The sequence below is a fragment of the Habropoda laboriosa genome, unplaced genomic scaffold (genome assembly GCF_001263275.1).
Source record: "Habropoda laboriosa isolate 0110345459 unplaced genomic scaffold, ASM126327v1 scaffold84, whole genome shotgun sequence".
NCBI classification, from domain to species: Eukaryota; Metazoa; Arthropoda; class Insecta; order Hymenoptera; family Apidae; genus Habropoda; species Habropoda laboriosa.
In genome coordinates this window covers 1,047,342-1,062,893 of record NW_017100202.1, presented here as the reverse complement: position 1 = coordinate 1,062,893, position 15,552 = coordinate 1,047,342, and the positions used below count along the sequence as shown (strand labels likewise).

At 44.3% G+C, this 15,552-nt stretch overlaps 1 protein-coding gene across 1 annotated transcript in view; it reads right to left on the bottom strand.

Annotated features, from left to right (window-relative positions):
* The window catches only part of LOC108570437 (titin), a 108,049-nt gene that overhangs the window by 15,601 nt on the left and 76,896 nt on the right, over positions 1–15,552 (bottom strand). Inside the window, exons 56-57 of the mRNA XM_017932297.1 lie at positions 5,962–11,036; positions 253–5,833 (exon numbers count right to left, since the gene is read on the bottom strand). Coding sequence (XP_017787786.1) covers positions 253–5,833; positions 5,962–11,036 — 10,656 coding nt within the window. The remainder of the gene's footprint in view (positions 1–252; positions 5,834–5,961; positions 11,037–15,552) is intronic.

Genomic DNA, 15,552 nt, shown 5'->3' with positions numbered 1-15,552 from the left:
TGTATAAAGCGGATAAACCAGTAGCTTATCAACATGTACACGTGACAATATTGTATACAGTATAAAATATCAAGTATATTTGTCCATCATGTCTTTGTATCTTGTTCTGTATATATCGCGAATGGAAAAAGACGAATGACATGTTACAGGATACACATGTATTGTATATACACGGTACAGTGGCCGAGAATTTTTGTAGATCGTCTAATTGTACGCGTTGGTGAGTAGGTAATACGAAAGAAATGGGCTTACCTTCCGTTACTTTCTCATCAGCTTTTGGTTTTGTTGGTCTTTTGTGTTTTGGTTTTTCGTGTATTTCTGGTGTAGTGTCTTCGTGGAGTTCTATTGTTGCTGTTAATGGTTCTTTACCTTCCTCTTCAACTGTCACCTCTTCGGTGACCTTTTCTTTACCTTCGCGTTTCCTGGTCACGCGTTTTTTGCGCACCGTTTTCTTTGTCCCTTCCTCGGTCACGATCTCGCTCGTTACGATCTCTTCTTTGATTTCTTCAACAGGCGCGGCTGGTACGATCGATTCAACCGCGACGGCTTCCGGTTTCTCTTCGACGATCTCTTCGACCGTCACCACTGGCTCAACGCCTTCTTCCTCAACGGTTGTCTCTTCGACAACCTTCGGTTTCTCATCACCACGTTTCGTCGTGATTTTCTTCTTTTTGATCTTTCGCTGTTTCTTCTCGGGTGTCTCTTCAGTGGTCACGGTCGTCACGACCTCGACTGTTTCGACAATGTCGTCGTCTTTGGGAACGAATTTCAGATAATCCTCAGGTTTCTTCTCTTCTTCTTCTTCTTCTTTAGGTTTCTTCCATGGTTTCAGTTTGATCTTCTCCGGCTCCTCTGTTGGAGCCTCTCTTTCCGGTATTCTTCTCTTAATTTCTTCTTCCTCTTCAGGTTCCTCTGGCTTTGGCACGCCAGGTACTATCGGAACAGCTTCAGTTTCCTGAGCTGGTGTCTTACGTTCTTTCTTCGGTTTCTTCGTTGGTACCTTCTTTGGTGCCTTCTTCTCAGGTTCAGGATATTCTGGTTTCTCTCTTTCTTCCAGCTCGACTTCTTCGGTTTCTATTTCGTAAGGTTCGAATGGTTTCAATTCAGGATATTCTTTCTCTTCTTTCTCCTTCTCAGGTTTATCCACTTCGTCTTTCTTCTTTGGAACTGGAGCCAGTTCTTCTGGTTCGCTTGGTACTTTTTCTGGTATCTTCTTCAATTTCACAGTCTCTGGCTGTTCTTCTTCAGCAGGTCGAGGTTTGCCTTTACCTATCACCAATTTCTTCGGCTTTTCTTCTTCAGGTTCTATCGGTTTAGGCTTACGTTCATACGGAGTGGTTTCCTCAACCTTTTCCAATGGAACTTTCTTCAGTTCTTCGAACTCTAGGTCTAATTTCTCCAATTCTGTTACTTCTTTTTCTGAAAGTTTCACCTTCTTGCGTTTCATCTTCTTCACCTTCAACGCTTCTTCCATGGTACGAGAAAGAATACCACTTTGTACATAAATAGGTTCGAGTTCAGTTATCAGTGGATACTTTATCGATGGTGGCCATTCGTGTTCTGTAATACGACTGCGTAACAGGAACTTGGGGAACTTGGTCTCATCTTTCTCGCCCTTCTTCTTTGGTTTCACAGGAGCTTTCTTCAGTTTGATTGTTGCGAACTGTGGAGTCGCTGGCTCTTCGATCTTTGGTTTAATAGGCTTTTGTTCTTTGATGCTGATCCTCATCAATTTAGGCTTCTCACCTTCCGTGACTTTCTCAACAGGTTTCTTCTTCTTCACTTTCTTTTCTGGTTTTTCTTCTATTATCGGTTCTTCAAGTTTCTCCAGCGGTAGTTCCTTTTTCAGCTCCTCGAATTCTTGATCCAATTTTTCCAATTTAGCAATCTCTTTCTTCAGACGTTTCACTATCTTCTTCTTTGGTTTTGGTAAGGCAGCAGCTTCTTCGACGTTGCGCGAAAGAATGCCATTTTGGATCTCGTTCGGTTCAAGTTCTTCGACTTTTGGGTGTTTGAGCGCTGGTGGATATGCGACAGGTGTGATTCGACTTCGAAGAAGAACACGAGGAAGCTTCTCTTTCTTCTCCACTGGACGTTTCACAGTTGGAGTCTTGCGTAATTTGACTTGAGCGAATTGAGGTTTGTCCAGAGACATTTCTTGTACTTCGAGTTTCGTGGATTCGACTTTGGAGATTTTCATTTTTTGGAGTTTGATAAGTTTCTTAGGTTTTTCTGGAACTGGAGCTTCTGGAGCCTCAGGTGCTTCCTCGGGTTTCTCTTCTTTCGGTACACCTTTCTTAGGAACTTTCTTCCTAACGACCTTTTTCACTTTGCCTTCTTTGGTGACTACTTCGGTGATTGTTAGTTCTTCAGGTGCTTCCTCTACCTCAGTTGGTTTGACATGTTCTGGCACAGGTAGAGCTTTCAGAGTTTCTTCGACAACTTCTTCGACAGGACCTTCGGTAACAGTCGTGACAGGAGCTTTACCTTGTTCTTCGACAGTAACTACTTCTGTCACTTGCTGTTCTTGGCCTTTGCGCTTGATGACCTTCTTTTTAGTCGTCTTTTTGGGTTTGCCTTCTTTGGTGACTTCTTGAGTGACTGTAACTTGTTCACGAACCTCTTCAACTTCACCCGGTTTGGCATGTTCTGGAGCAGGAAGAGCTTTTATCGTCTCTTCGACTACTTCTTCTGTTGGACCTTCTGTGACTGTTGTAACTGGAGCTTTCCCTTGTTCTTCAACTGTCACTACTTCAGACACCTTTTGTTCTTTTCCTTTGCGTCTGACAACCTTCTTTTTGATGACTCTCTTGGGTTTGCCTTCCTTAGTCACTTCTTCAGTGACAGTCACTTGTTCGCGAACCTCCTCGACTTCAGATGGTTTAATAAATTCTGGAGCAGGCAACGGTTTGATCACATCTTCAAGTATTTCTTCAACAGGTCCCTCAGTTACTGTTGTCACAGGAGCTTTACCTTGTTCTTCAACTGTGACAACTTCAGTCACTTGTTGCTCCTTTCCTTTACGTTTCACAACCTTCTTTTTCGTTGTTTTCTTTGGTTTTCCTTCTTCGGTTACCTCCTGAGTGACTGTGACTTGTTCACGAACTTCCTCCACTTCTGATGGTTTAGCATATTCAGGAGCTGGAAGAGCTTTGAGTGTCTCTTCAACTACTTCTTCTGTAGGACCTTCAGTGACAGTTGTGACTGGAGCTTTGCCTTGTTCTTCTACTGTTACTATCTCAGTCACCTTCTGTTCTTTACCTTTACGTTTGATAACCTTCTTCTTTGTCGTTTTCTTTGGTTTGCCTTCTCTAGTGATCTCTTCGGTGACAGTCACTTGCTCACGAACTTCTTCCACTTCCGATGGTTTCACACGTTCTGGAGCAGGTAGTGCTTTGATTAATTCCTCGACAACTTCTTCAACTGGACCTTCGGTGACAGTCGTGACAGGTCTCTTGCCCTGTTCTTCAACCGTAACCACTTCTGTAACTTTCTGTTCCTTGCCCTTTCGAGTGATAACCTTTTTCTTTGTCGTTTTCTTGGGCTTGCCTTCTTTAGTGACTTCTTGGGTAACTGTGACTTGTTCACGAACCTCTTCAACTTCACCTGGTTTAGCATGTTCTGGTGCAGGTAATGCTTTCACTGTTTCCTCAACAATTTCTTCCGTAGGACCTTCGGTAATTGTGGTAACTGGAGCTTTGCCCTGTTCCTCTACTGTCACTACTTCTGATACTTGCTGTTCTCTTCCTTTACGTTTGATGACTTTCTTCTTGGTGACTTTCTTAGGTTTGCCTTCTTTAGTTATCTCTTCAGTTACCGTTACTTGTTCACGAACTTCCTCTACCTCAGATGGTGTAACATATTCAGGAACAGGAAGTGGTTTCAATGCTTCTTCAACAACTTCTTCCACAGGACCTTCAGTCACTGTTGTCACAGGTCTCTTACCCTGTTCTTCAACTGTAACTATTTCAGTCACCTGTTGTTCCTTTCCTTTGCGTTTAATCACCTTCTTCTTTGTAGTTTTCTTTGGTTTTCCTTCCTTCGTAACTTCTTGAGTAACAGTGACTTGTTCACGAACCTCTTCTACTTCACCTGGTTTCGCGTATTCTGGAGCTGGTAGTGCTTTCACTGTTTCTTCGAGTATTTCTTCCATAGGACCTTCTGTGATTGTGGTAACTGGAGCTTTGCCTTGTTCTTCAACAGTAACTTCTTCCAACACTTGTTGTTCCCTTCCTTTGCGTTTCACAACTTTCTTCTTGGTTACCTTCTTAGGCTTTCCTTCCTTAGTTACCTCTTCAGTGACAGTAACCTGTTCACGTACTTCTTCCACTTCAGATGGTTTGATTTTCTCTGGAGCAGGCAATGGTTTGATTATTTCCTCAATCAGTTCTTCAGTAGGTCCTTCAGTTACGGTTGTAACAGGAGCTTTGCCTTTTTCCTCAACAGTAACAACTTCAGTGACTTGTTGCTCTTTTCCTTTACGTTTAATGATTTTCTTCTTGATAGTTTTCTTAGGTTTACCTTCTCTCGTTATTTCTTCCGTAATAGTTACCTGTTCTCGTACTTCCTCCACTTCACCTGGTTTGGCATACTCTGGCGCTGGAAGAGGTTTCAGTACTTCTTCGACTACTTCTTCAACAGGTCCCTCAGTCACGGTTGTTACAGGAGCTTTGCCTTTCTCCTCAACGGTAACAACCTCAGTCACTTGTTGTTCTTTTCCTTTACGTTGAATGATCTTCTTCTTAGTAGTCTTCTTTGGTTTACCTTCTTTCGTTATTTCTTCGGTAACAGTGACTTGTTCACGGACTTCTTCCACTTCTGATGGTTTGACATACTCTGGCATAGGAAGTGGTTTCACTACTTCATCAACTACTTCCTCAACAGGACCTTCTGTCACAGTTGTCACAGGTCTCTTACCCTGTTCTTCAACTGTAACTATTTCAGTTACCTGTTGCTCTTTGCCCTTGCGTTTAATTACCTTCTTCTTTGTAGTTTTCTTTGGTTTGCCTTCTTTGGTAACCTCCTGAGTAACAGTGACTTGTTCCCGAACTTCTTCCACTTCCCCAGGTTTGGCATATTCTAGCGCAGGAATGGGTTTCACAGTTTCGTCAACTACTTCTTCTATTGGGCCTTCAGTCACAGTCGTCACAGGTCTCTTACCTTGTTCTTCAACTGTGACTACTTCAGTCACTTGTTGTTCCTTACCCTTGCGTTTGATTACCTTCTTCTTGGTTGTCTTTTTCGGTTTTCCTTCTTTGGTAACCTCCTGAGTAACAGTGACTTGTTCCCGAACTTCTTCCACTTCCCCAGGTTTGGCATATTCTAGCGCAGGAATGGGTTTCACAGTTTCGTCAACTACTTCTTCTATTGGGCCTTCAGTCACAGTCGTCACAGGTCTCTTACCTTGTTCTTCAACTGTGACTACTTCAGTCACTTGTTGTTCCTTGCCCTTGCGTTTGATTACTTTCTTCTTGGTTGTCTTCTTCGGTTTACCTTCTTTGGTAATCTCTTCGGTAACTGTTACTTGTTCTCGCACCTCCTCAACTTCCGTTGGTTTAACATGTTCCGGTGCTGGCAAAGGTTTTATTACTTCTTCAACAACCTCCTCTACAGGCCCTTCCTCTACCGTTGTCACTGGAGCCTTTCCTTGTTCTTCAACGGTAACCTCTTCTGTTACCTGTTGCTCTTTTCCTTTACGTTTAATCACCTTCTTCTTCGTTACCTTCTTAGGTTTACCTTCCTTGGTAATTTCTTCCGTAACTGTCACTTGCTCTCTTACCTCTTCCACATCTGTTGGTTTAACTCCTTCTGGAGCAGGCAATGCCTTGATAATCTCTTCGACCACTTCTTCCACTGGCCCTTCTGTCACAGTCGTGACTGGAGCTTTACCCTGTTCTTCCACAGTTACTATCTGAGTTACCTTCTGTTCCTTGCCTTTGCGCTAGGCAGTGGTTTCATCACATCCTCGACAACCTCTTCCACGGGTCCTTCTGTTACAGTTGTAACAGGTACTTTACCTTGCTCTTCAACTGTAAGGATCTCCGTAACTTGCTGTTCCTTTCCTTTACGCTTGATAATTTTTTTCTTAGTTGTTTTCTTTGGTTTGCCTTCCCTGGTGATTTCTTGTGTTACTGTAACTTGTTCACGGACTTCTTCAACTTCTGATGGTTTGACATATTCTGGTGCAGGAAGTGGTTTCACTACTTCATCGACTACTTCTTCAACAGGACCTTCTGTCACAGTTGTCACAGGTCTCTTACCCTGTTCTTCAACTGTAACTATTTCAGTTACCTGTTGCTCTTTGCCCTTGCGTTTGATTACCTTCTTCTTGGTTGTCTTTTTCGGTTTTCCTTCTTTGGTAACCTCCTGAGTAACAGTGACTTGTTCCCGAACTTCTTCCACTTCCCCAGGTTTGGCATATTCTAGCGCAGGAATGGGTTTCACAGTTTCGTCAACTACTTCTTCTATTGGGCCTTCAGTCACAGTCGTCACAGGTCTCTTACCCTGTTCTTCAACTGTGACTACTTCAGTCACTTGTTGTTCCTTGCCCTTGCGTTTGATTACTTTCTTCTTGGTTGTCTTCTTCGGTTTACCTTCTTTGGTAATCTCTTCGGTAACTGTTACTTGTTCTCGCACCTCCTCAACTTCCGTTGGTTTAACATGTTCCGGTGCTGGCAAAGGTTTTATTACTTCTTCAACAACCTCCTCTACAGGCCCTTCCTCTACCGTTGTCACTGGAGCCTTTCCTTGTTCTTCAACGGTAACCTCTTCTGTTACCTGTTGCTCTTTTCCTTTACGTTTGATCACCTTCTTCTTCGTTACCTTCTTAGGTTTACCTTCCTTGGTAATTTCTTCCGTAACTGTCACTTGCTCTCTTACCTCTTCCACATCTGTTGGTTTAACTCCTTCTGGAGCAGGCAATGCCTTGATAATCTCTTCGACCACTTCTTCCACTGGCCCTTCTGTCACAGTCGTGACTGGAGCTTTACCCTGTTCTTCCACAGTTACTATCTGAGTTACCTTCTGTTCCTTGCCTTTGCGCTTGATAATCTTCTTCTTGATTGTTTTCTTTGGTTTTCCTTCTTTGGTCACTTCCTCGGTAACTGTCACCTGTTCACGAACTTCTTCTACCTCAGTTGGTTTTACACGTTCTGGAGCTGGCAACGGTTTTATCTCCTCCTCTATAACTTCTTCAACTGGTCTCTCAGTAACTGTTGTTACCGGTGCTTTACCTTCTTCCTCAACTGTCACAACCTCTGTAACTTGTTGGTCTTTACCCTTACGCCTAATGATCTTCTTTTTCGTGGTTTTCTTAGGTTTGCCAAGTTTTGTAATTTCCTGGGTAACTGTTACTTGCTCACGTACTTCTTCTACCTCAGTTGGCTTAACACGTTTCGGAGCAGGCAATGCTTTGATCTCCTCTTCTACTATCTCCTCCACTGGTCCCTCAGTAACCGTAGTTACTGGCGCTTTTCCTTCTTCTTCAACTGTCACCACCTCTGTAACTTGTTGTTCTTTGCCCTTGCGTCTAATAACTTTCTTCTTTGTGGTCTTTTTAGGTTTACCAAGACGAGTGACTTCCTGAGTGACAGTAACCTGCTCACGAACCTCTTCCACTTCACCTGGTGTGGCATACTCCGGCGCAGGTAAGGATTTTATTGTCTCATCAACAACTTCTTCCACTGGAGCTTCTGTTACAGTTGTAACTGGAGCCTTTCCTTGCTCTTCGACGGTAACAACTTCTGTAACCTGTTGCTCCTTTCCTTTGCGTTTGATGGTCTTCTTTTTGGTAACTTTCTTAGGCTTACCTTCTTTGGTTATTTCTTCAGTAACTGTCACTTGCTCACGAACTTCTTCAACGTCTGTTGGTTGGATAAACTCTGGTTTTACGATTTCTTCAACTATCTCTTCTACTGGTCCTTCAGTCACAGTAGTTACAGGTGCCTTTCCTTCTTCTTCAACTGTAACTACTTCAGTCACCTTTTGCTCTTTGCCTTTACGTTTAATGACTTTCCTCTTGGTGACTTTCTTAGGTTTGCCTTCTCTAGTTACTTCTTGTGTTACTGTTACTTGTTCCCTTACTTCTTCTACCTCTGTTGGTTTGACATACAGTGGTGCAGGTAATGCCTTTATGGTTTCTTCAACGACTTCTTCAACTGGTCCTTCAGTTACCGTCGTTACTGGGGCTTTGCCCTGTTCTTCAACAGTAACGACTTCTGTAACCTTCTGCTGTTTGCCTTTGCGTGTAATAATCTTCTTTTTCGTCGTTTTCTTTGGCTTGCCCCATCTTGTGACTTCCTCTGTCACTGTCACCTGTTCATGAACTTCCTCTACTTCACCTGGTCTTGCATATTCAGGAGCAGGTAGAGATTTGATTATTTCTTCAACTACTTCTTCCTCTGGTCCTTCAGTTACAGTGGTCACAGGCGCCTTTCCTCGCTCTTCCACTGTCACCTCCTCTGTCACCTGTTGTTTCTTGCCTACTCGCTTAATGACCTTTTTCTTAGTAACTTTCTTAGGCTTGCCTTCTTTGGTCACCTCTTCAGTAACTGTCACTTGTTCACGTACTTCTTCTACTTCAGTTGGCTTAATTCGTTCTGGAGCAGGCAATGGTTTTATTATTTCCTCAACAACTTCTTCTGTTGGTCCTTCAGTAACAGTTGTCACTGGAGCTTTGCCTTGTTCTTCAACAGTAACTTCTTCCGTTACCTGTTGCTTTTTACCTACTCGTTTAATGACCTTCTTCTTAACAGTCTTCTTTGGTTTACCTTCCTTAGTAACTTCTTCTGTGACTGTCACCTGTTCGCGAACTTCCTCTACTTCACCTGGTTTCGCATATTCTGGAGCAGGTAGTAACTTTATAATATCTTCAACTACTTCTTCCACGGGTGCTTCTGTCACAGTTGTCACTGGTGCTTTGCCTTGTTCTTGAACAGTAACTTCTTCTGTTACCTGTTGCTTTTTACCTACTCGTTTAATGACTTTTTTCTTGGTAACCTTCTTTGGCTTTCCTTCCCTGGTTACTTCCTCTGTGACAGTCACCTGTTCATGTACTTCTTCTACTTCAGTTGGTTTGATTCGTTCAGGAGCAGGCAATGGTTTTATTATCTCTTCGACAATTTCTTCTGTTGGTCCTTCAGTTACGGTTGTAACAGGAGCCTTGCCTTTCTCCTCCACAGTAACTTCTTCTGTTACCTGTTGCTTTTTACCTACTCGTTTAATGATCTTCTTCTTAACAGTCTTCTTTGGCTTTCCTTCTCTGGTTACTTCCTCTGTGACTGTCACCTGTTCTCGTACTTCTTCTACCTCGGTTGGTGTCACACGTTCTGGTGCAGGTAGTGACTTTATAATCTCTTCAACTACTTCTTCCTCTGGTCCTTCAGTCACAGTGGTGACAGGCGCCTTTCCTCGTTCTTCCACTGTCACTTCTTCTGTCACCTGTTGTTTCTTACCTACCCGTTTAATTACTTTCTTCTTGGTAACCTTCTTCGGCTTGCCTTCTTTGGTCACTTCTTCTGTGACTGTAACCTGTTCCCGAACTTCTTCCACTTCAGTTGGTTTAATTCTTTCTGGAGCAGGCAATGCTTTTATAATCTCTTCAATAACTTCTTCTGTTGGTCCTTCAGTGACAGTCGTCACTGGAGCTTTGCCTTGTTCCTCAACAGTAACTTCTTCTGTTACTTGTTGCTTTTTACCTACTCGTTTAATGACCTTCTTCTTAACAGTCTTCTTTGGTTTACCTTCCTTAGTAACTTCCTCTGTGACTGTCACCTGTTCTCGTACTTCTTCTACCTCGGTAGGTGTTACACGTTCTGGTGCAGGTAGTGACTTTATAATCTCTTCAACTACTTCTTCCTCTGGTCCTTCAGTCACAGTGGTCACAGGCGCCTTTCCTCGCTCTTCCACTGTCACCTCTTCTGTCACCTGTTGTTTCTTACCTACACGCTTAATCACTTTCTTCTTAGTAACCTTCTTAGGCTTGCCTTCTTTGGTCACCTCTTCTGTGACAGTAACCTGTTCCCGAACTTCTTCCACTTCAGTTGGTTTAATTTGTTCCGGAGCAGGCAGTGGTTTTATAGTCTCTTCAACAACCTCTTCTACTGGACCCTCAGTTACAGTAGTAACCGGTGCTTTTCCTTGTTCTTCAACTGTGACAACTTCAGTAACCTTTTGTTCTTTACCTTTGCGAGTGATGATCTTCTTCTTCGTCGTTTTCTTCGGTTTTCCTAACCTAGTTACTTCTTGCGTAACCGTAACTTGTTCACGAACTTCTTCCACTTCCGAAGGTTTAGCATATTCTGGCGCAGGTAGTCGTTTTACTATTTCTTCAACAACTTCTTCCACTGGTCCTTCAGTGATACTAGTCACTGGTGCCTTTCCTTGCTCTTCGACTGTTACTTCTTCTGTAACCTGCTGCTCCTTACCTCTTCTTCTAATCACTTTCTTCTTTATTGTCTTTTTCGGTTTACCTTCTCTCGTCACTTCCTCTGTTACTGTAACCTGTTCCTCTACTTGTTCCTTAACAGTAGGTTTCACATACTCCAACGGAGCCAATGGTTTCGTTTCTTCCTCTGGTACCTCTTCTTCAACAGGTTTCTTAATTCTTCTCTTTCTCGTTTCTATTTTCTCTGTTGGTTTTCTTTCCACCGTTTCTTCTTCTTTTATTACTTCTTCGAACTCGTCGATTCTCGTTGGTATTATCTCTTCAACGTCGACAGTTGTCTGCACTTCCTCGATTGTCATAAACTGTTTCTTCGGTATCGACGGTATTTTCGGTTTAATATCGTCCAATTCTTCCTCAATGACGACGACATTGTCTTCTTCAGCCTTTGTTTTAGGTTTCTTCTTACGTATGATCGTTTTCTTCGTTTTAACCGCCGCGGTTTCGTCGTCTGTACTTCCGCGCCTGAATTTCGTTGTGTACTCTTCTGTTATCTCTGTATCTGATTCGACCGACTGTTGCTGTGGCGTATCGTGTTTAATTGTGTGTTGTGTGATTGTGATGTGATGTTGTTGCGCTGGTACTTCTGTAGTTTCTGAAATGTATACAAGAACAAGTGTGATATGATTACCGTGTTGTGATAGAATCTGTTTTCGCACTATTTTTTTCGCAATTTTTTTTTTTTTTTTTTTTTTTTTTTTTTTTTTTTTTTTGGTTTGACTTCTCACTTTAATCGCGACCTCATTGGGTTTCGGGGTATTATGTTAATTGTTTTTCTGGCGTTGCCTCCTATAAAAACTCCTTCAACATTATGTATGTAAATGATAATCTTTGTACCCTGTCTGATGAATGATCTGTTGTGTGTCCTGTTGTGTATGTTATAACTTGTGGTGTTTCTGTGGCGCCTCTCGACATTGTGTCTGACTCTGTGTGATGTCTAGATACCTACCTTTCACATTTTCACCATTCCTACACCATTATCCTACATCATACGACCCTATCAAACCTGCCTGGACGCGATCGAACGTTTCACGCGTGGATCGTTCCTCCGTGCTTCACCTACGATCTCTCTTAAGAAGAAACAAGTTAACCACTCTATCGTCAATGCGTCCTCTGGTCCATTCCTAATCGTCCACGTGCCCGTCCGTCCCGTCGATGCCAATCTCATACCTTGATAACAATAATACTCACCCACAACTTCTTCCAGGTGTTCTGCTTCGATAGTAACGCTTGCTAACTTCGCGAAAGGTATTACGGACTCGGGCAGTTCTGACTCAAGCTCACCGGTACTCAAGTGTTCCGTTACAATCACGCCTTGTTGGATCTCTTCGATTCCTCTGGCTGTTTTGCTCTCTGGTTTCGTTATTTTAAATTCAGCGGCCACATCCTCGGGTTGAACTTCCGTTTTCAAGGCTACCTCGTGTTTAATCACGTCACGTTGAGCTGACACTTCTTTAGCCACACCTGTGATCACTTCTTTCGATTCTTGTTCCGTAGCCGTCACCTGAGTGACTTCGACGCCCTCAGACACGCGGAAGCTAACTTCAGCAGTGGCTGATTTAGTTGTTTTCTCTACAACAAACGTTCCTTCTCTTTCCTGCGTCACCGGTTGCAACTGTTCGATGCTCTCGAATGGAATCTGTTCTGGGATTATCTGTTTCGTCTCTGGTTTCGCTTCTTCTGGCAAATCGCCAGTGGCAGCTGATGGTATCACCTGAGATTTCTGAGCAACTTGAATGCCCAAGAGGCTGGGTTTAGCTGTTTGTGCAGTTGGTTCGTCTGGAGTTGGTAATCCTTTCTCTACCTCGCCGAACGCGACTTCTGATATCGATAACGAAAGCAGTTCCTCCAACTGAGGCTTGCCTTTCTGTTCTTCCGGTGCTTTTGGTTTCGGAAGCTCCTCTGCATTAGTCATGGTTAACACTTCTGACGTTTCTGCCACTTCGATGCTGGACAACTGTGGAAGTGCTTTGCGCTGTTTGGGAGCTTCTGGAGTAGGCAGTTCTTTCTCTGCCTCTGTGGACACCACTTCTGAAACTGTGATGAAGCTCAATTCTTCCACATCTGGTCTACCTTTCTGTCCCTCTGGTTGCTCGAGTTTCTGCAGTTCTTCGACGTTGGTGACTGTCAAGACCTCCGTCTTTTCAGCCACCTCTCTACCTGTCATCTGTGGCTGAGCGATCTTCTCGCTTGGTTTCTCAGGCGATGGTAACGTGTCCTCGAATTCGTTAGAAACTACTTGCGAAACTGTCAACGACGTCAACTCGTCCAATCTTGGCTTTCCTTTCTGTTCTTCAGGTAGCACAGGTTTCTCAAGTTCTTCCACGTTTGTCACAGTGAGAACTTGACTGGTTTCAGCGACTTCTCTGCCTGACAGCGCAGGTTTAGCAGTCGCTGTACTTGGAGCTACAGGACTCTCCAGAGTTTCCTCGGTTTCATGTGACACAGTCTGTGAAACTGTGAGTGAAGTTAACTCCTCCACGTTCGGTTTTCCTTTCTGTTCCTCTGGTGCACGAGCAGCAGTCAACTCCTCTGCGCTGATCATAGTTAGTACTTGCATAGTTTCTGCCACGTCGCGGCCAGTCAGGCTGGGTTGAGCCAATTTCTCGGCTGGTACCTCTGGACTAGGTAACACGTCCTCCATTTCGGTAGAAATAGTCTGAGACACAGACACAGAGACAAATTCTTCCAAACCAGGAACACCTTTCTGTTCTCCAGGCTTCTTCTCTTCAGCCAACGTATCTACGTTCGCCATAGTCAACACCTCCATAGTTTGAGCCACGTCTCTGCCTATCAGATTAGGCTGAGCCTCTCGTTCGACTGGTACTTCCGGTGTAGGTAGTTCTCCTTCCGCTTCCTGCGAAACTACTTGTGAAACAGTCAACGGTGCCAATTCTTCCACTTGTGGCTTTCCTTTCTGACCTTCTGGCGCCTTAGGTGCTACAAGTTCTTCAGCACTGGCTACAGTCAGCACCTGAATGGTCTCAGCAACGTCTCTGCCAATCAGACTAGGCTGAGCTGTCTTTTCTTTGGGTACTTCAGCAGTAGGCATTGCCTCTTCTGCTTCGCTGGATATTACATGGGAGACTGTGAGTGGAGTGAGTTCGTCTAATTTCGGTTTTCCTTTCTGTTCCTCTGGTAGTTTCGTCGTGAGGTCTTCTGCTTCTGCTATCGTGGTCACTTGAGACGTTTCCGCAGCTTCTCTGCCTATAATGTTGAAGTCAGCCTTCTGATCTTTGGGCATGAACTTCTGGGTGAACAGTTCTTCGGTTTCGTTGGAAATTACTTCAGAAACCGCCACAGAGGCTAATTCCTCTATTTCTACTTTGCCCTGTTGTTCCTTCAATTCAGTTATTTTCTCGAAAGCTTCTGTAGTAGACGCAGGAATCACCTGCATCACTTCAGGTACTTCTCTGCCGGTTAAGCTAGGCTGAGCTTGTTGTTCCTTGGGAGCAACAGCTGCTGGTAGAGCTTCTTCAACTTCGCTGGATACCACTTCTGTAACTGTGACAGTGCTAAGTCCCTCCATTTGAGGCTTGCCCTTCTGTTGTTCAGGCTTGAACAACCCTTCGAACGTGTCCTCACGTTCACCAACAGTGGTCTCCATTTTCACTGCTGTTTCTATCACAGTTTGAGTCATCGTCGCCTGAGAAGACACACGTTTCTCCTCGTGGATCTCCTGAGTACTCTGAACGCTCTCCACCATGGATCCAACCACTGTTTCGTGTAGACTGATGTCCTGAGTCGCTCTGACTTCTTCTCGTTTAGGCGCAACGTCGAAGACGTCCTCCTTGTCTTCTGTGACAGTTTCCGAGACTTGAAGAGGCGTCACTTTCTGGATGTCGATGTCTGCTGTCTGAGTTTGCGGCTTGAACACACCTTCGAAAGTGCGTTCGCTCTCTTCGACGATGTTCTCGTTCACGATGATGCTCTCGAACGTGTCCTGTCCAGGAACAGCTACCTGAGGCTTCATCACCTCTTGGATCTTCTCTGGTATGTCTACTTGAGACTCGATCATGGTTGTCTCGAGAATGTTGCGTTCTGTGATGATGGTACTGCTAGCTGTCTGCGAGACGTCTAATTTCTGCTCCTTCAATAAAGACTCCACTTCCGCCGATGTGACTTCAGTGACGGTTATTCCATGACCCTCTTCGAACGTTGGTACTGCAGTAGACGATACTGTTTTCGGGTATTTATCGAAGATTCCTTCACGTTCCGCGCTTGGAACTTCTTCGACGATAATTGGCTCCAGAGCATCTTGCTTAGGATGTGCTTTAACCTCGTGTTTCTCGAGCGGCTGAACAGATCCTGTGCTCTGTTCGATGAACACCTGAGCCTTCTGTGCCACGTCCATTCCAACCTTCGTCAGGGTTACTTCCGCTGTGCTTTCTTCGTGTTTCTGTATGGTCATGGTGTCCTCCTTGTCCTGAGTGATCACGTGAGAAACAGTGACGCTCTTTCCTTCGACGAAGCTGACCTTAGCACTACGTTCGTCCAGCTTCATCTTCTCGTCGAATACGTCACTGTGCTCCTGTGGAACCGTTTCGCTGATGTCAACGCTCTCCAAGGTTGTCTGTGTCGGATGTGCCTCGAATGTGGTAGGTTTCGGTGCTTGGGGCAGTTCTCCAAGTCCTTCTCTGAGGTTCACCTCCATCTGTTCGGCGACTTCTTTGCCTTCCATGGCTGGTTTAGCCACTTCTTCGCGAGGTTTCTTCATGGCCGACAGTTCAGACTCGACGTCTTGAGTTGTGGTTGCCTCGGTGATAGCGATGAACCTGTTCTCGTCTATTGTTACACGAGCACTGGTCTTCTGCAACAGGGTTTCTTCGATTTTCTCTCCTTCTTTCTCAGCCAAGACTTGCTCTATCATTTCGATCGTTTCGAACGGTTTCTGGCCCACTTGTGCTGTTGCTGTGATAGGTTTCACGATGTCTACCTCTCCAGTGCTTAACTGTGGAATTATTTCAGACTTCTCTGCTACTTCGTGTCCAGAGACAATAGCCGGCACTGCTGATCGTGTCTTCTCTTCTTGAACAGTCTTCAGTATCTCTTCTTTGTCAGCTGCACTCACTTCTATCACAGTGGTGACACGTTTACCTTCTTCAATGGAC